We start from the raw sequence: 1,626 nt of genomic DNA, 5'->3' as shown, positions 1-1,626 counted from the left end.
ATTCCACCGTCAATGTTGAATACGGGGTCATTGTTCCATATGTAGCATGCTGCCTAAACCGTGATCCCTCAGTGTCTTCACGTGCGGCTGAAGCTCACTCACGGAGTTAGGGCAGTCCGACGCTAAGGCGCGCTTTTTATCTAATAATACGACCCTACATCGACTGTACTAGGCTACAATGTATATAATAGGTCAAAAGGATTCACTAGGCTCCAAGGTATCACTAGCGGTACATGACTCACGGCCTCTATAAAACTGTGGTTTGTCCCAAGCGTTTCCAGTCAACTACTAAGCCTTCTATACAATTTCAACCTCTAGCCTCATCTCATATACATCTCCACTCCAAGGCGCAATCAGTATCAACACTTATATCGCCATCTGAGGTTTCAGCAAACACTAAGTCACTGCACTTTATCACTGACAAATCTTGACCCAATCCAATGTCTCACGAAATAACACTCGAGCCCTTGCTAATTACGGACGTCCGGGAAGCCCTCGATGTTTCCGAACTTGCCTTTGCAGCGTTAAATCGATTACTTTACACGTCTGCCCTAAGCGAAAAATCCATGGACTTAATGGTCGCGCTACGAGAAGGACAATTCAAAGAGCCACATGTCAAGGCATTCAAAGCCGTTCATACTGCGACGGGAAAATTAGTTGGCTTAACGCGATGGGCAGTCTATGCAGAAGATCAAGTTGTGGAGAAGAGCGTTGAGGAGGTCGTTGAGGCACGCCTAGCAGGCGATATCCCCGAGCGCCGGGATGATGTCGCAAGAGCCATTTACACTGAAATTGAGTTAGGAAAGAGAGATTTCCTCGGTGTTGGTACGATTGACAATAACGAAAAAGGGATCATCCTGCGAAAGAGGGTTGATCTGGAAGCCATCCTTGTTCATCCGGACTATCAGAGAAAAGGAATAGCCAAGAGATTGCTGGCGTGGGGTATCGAAGAGGCTCAGCGACTGGGCGTCAATCTTTGGCTAGAGGCGACAGAGGAAGGGAGGCCTGTTTATGAGAGGGCGGGCTTTCAACTTCTGAGGGAGGTGAAGGTTGTCTGTGAAGGGGTTGGCGAGTCTCCGATTACGGTATGTTGACCTCGCTGTTCTTCTGGCTGGCGTTATAGAGGACTAATCTACACAGTTTATGATATTACCTCCAAAATCGGTCCCCAAAGTGAGGGAGGAAATATGATTGACCAGGATTCTCAGTCATATTCGCAAAGGACCTAAACTTTGTAAACACATAATCGGAGCAATAGTATATGTCTAAACACAGTATTTTATTGAATGTCCCTGCCCCTGCAAAGTCAACAGTTCAGTGATCAAAGAGTAGTGTACTCACATCAGGGCAGACATCTGCTTCTGCTCTTGCCTTTTTTAGCCGTTGATAAACAGCGTTGAGTCAGATAGCCAATGATGGTCTTGCTTATGACGGCAAGCCAATCAGAACATTCAAACAACCATTCTGGCGCTCATATTCAGAATACTAAGCATGGAGAAGAGAATTATGTACAGGAAGAGATCATTTGTGGGATGTCCTTACCAAGCGAAGCCTAACTTCTTTTGATAGGCGGTCAAAGTTGGCAGAAGTCGGTGTAAGCGATACTGACTCGGTATCACGGCCTGC

The 1,626-nt window shown here is 46.4% G+C and overlaps 1 protein-coding gene across 1 annotated transcript; it reads left to right on the top strand.

Annotated features, from left to right (window-relative positions):
- Positions 1 to 244: 244 nt before the first annotated feature.
- Positions 245 to 1,553, top strand: BDW70DRAFT_146233 (GNAT family N-acetyltransferase). The gene is made up of 2 exons (XM_073738558.1): positions 245 to 1,085; positions 1,141 to 1,553. Exons 1-2 carry the CDS (start codon positions 441 to 443, stop codon positions 1,189 to 1,191), a joined length of 696 nt encoding a protein of 231 aa, XP_073590419.1. The 5' UTR covers positions 245 to 440; the 3' UTR covers positions 1,192 to 1,553.
- Positions 1,554 to 1,626: the final 73 nt, after the last annotated feature.

Source organism: Aspergillus foveolatus (assembly GCF_047715535.1).
Source record: "Aspergillus foveolatus strain CBS 279.81 unplaced genomic scaffold BDW70scaffold_307, whole genome shotgun sequence".
NCBI classification, from domain to species: domain Eukaryota; kingdom Fungi; phylum Ascomycota; class Eurotiomycetes; order Eurotiales; family Aspergillaceae; genus Aspergillus; species Aspergillus foveolatus.
The sequence above is the reverse complement of the archived record's forward strand: the minus strand, read 5'-3'. Positions and strand labels throughout refer to the sequence as shown.

Excerpts from the sequence above, each read along its gene's own strand:
- BDW70DRAFT_146233 (XM_073738558.1), top strand. The coding sequence starts at position 441 with ATGTCTCACGAAATAACACTCGAGCCCTTGCTAATTACGGACGTCCGG. Across the intron at positions 1,086-1,140 it reads TTGGCGAGTCTCCGATTACG|TTTATGATATTACCTCCAAA; the intron begins GTATGTTGACCT and ends TAATCTACACAG.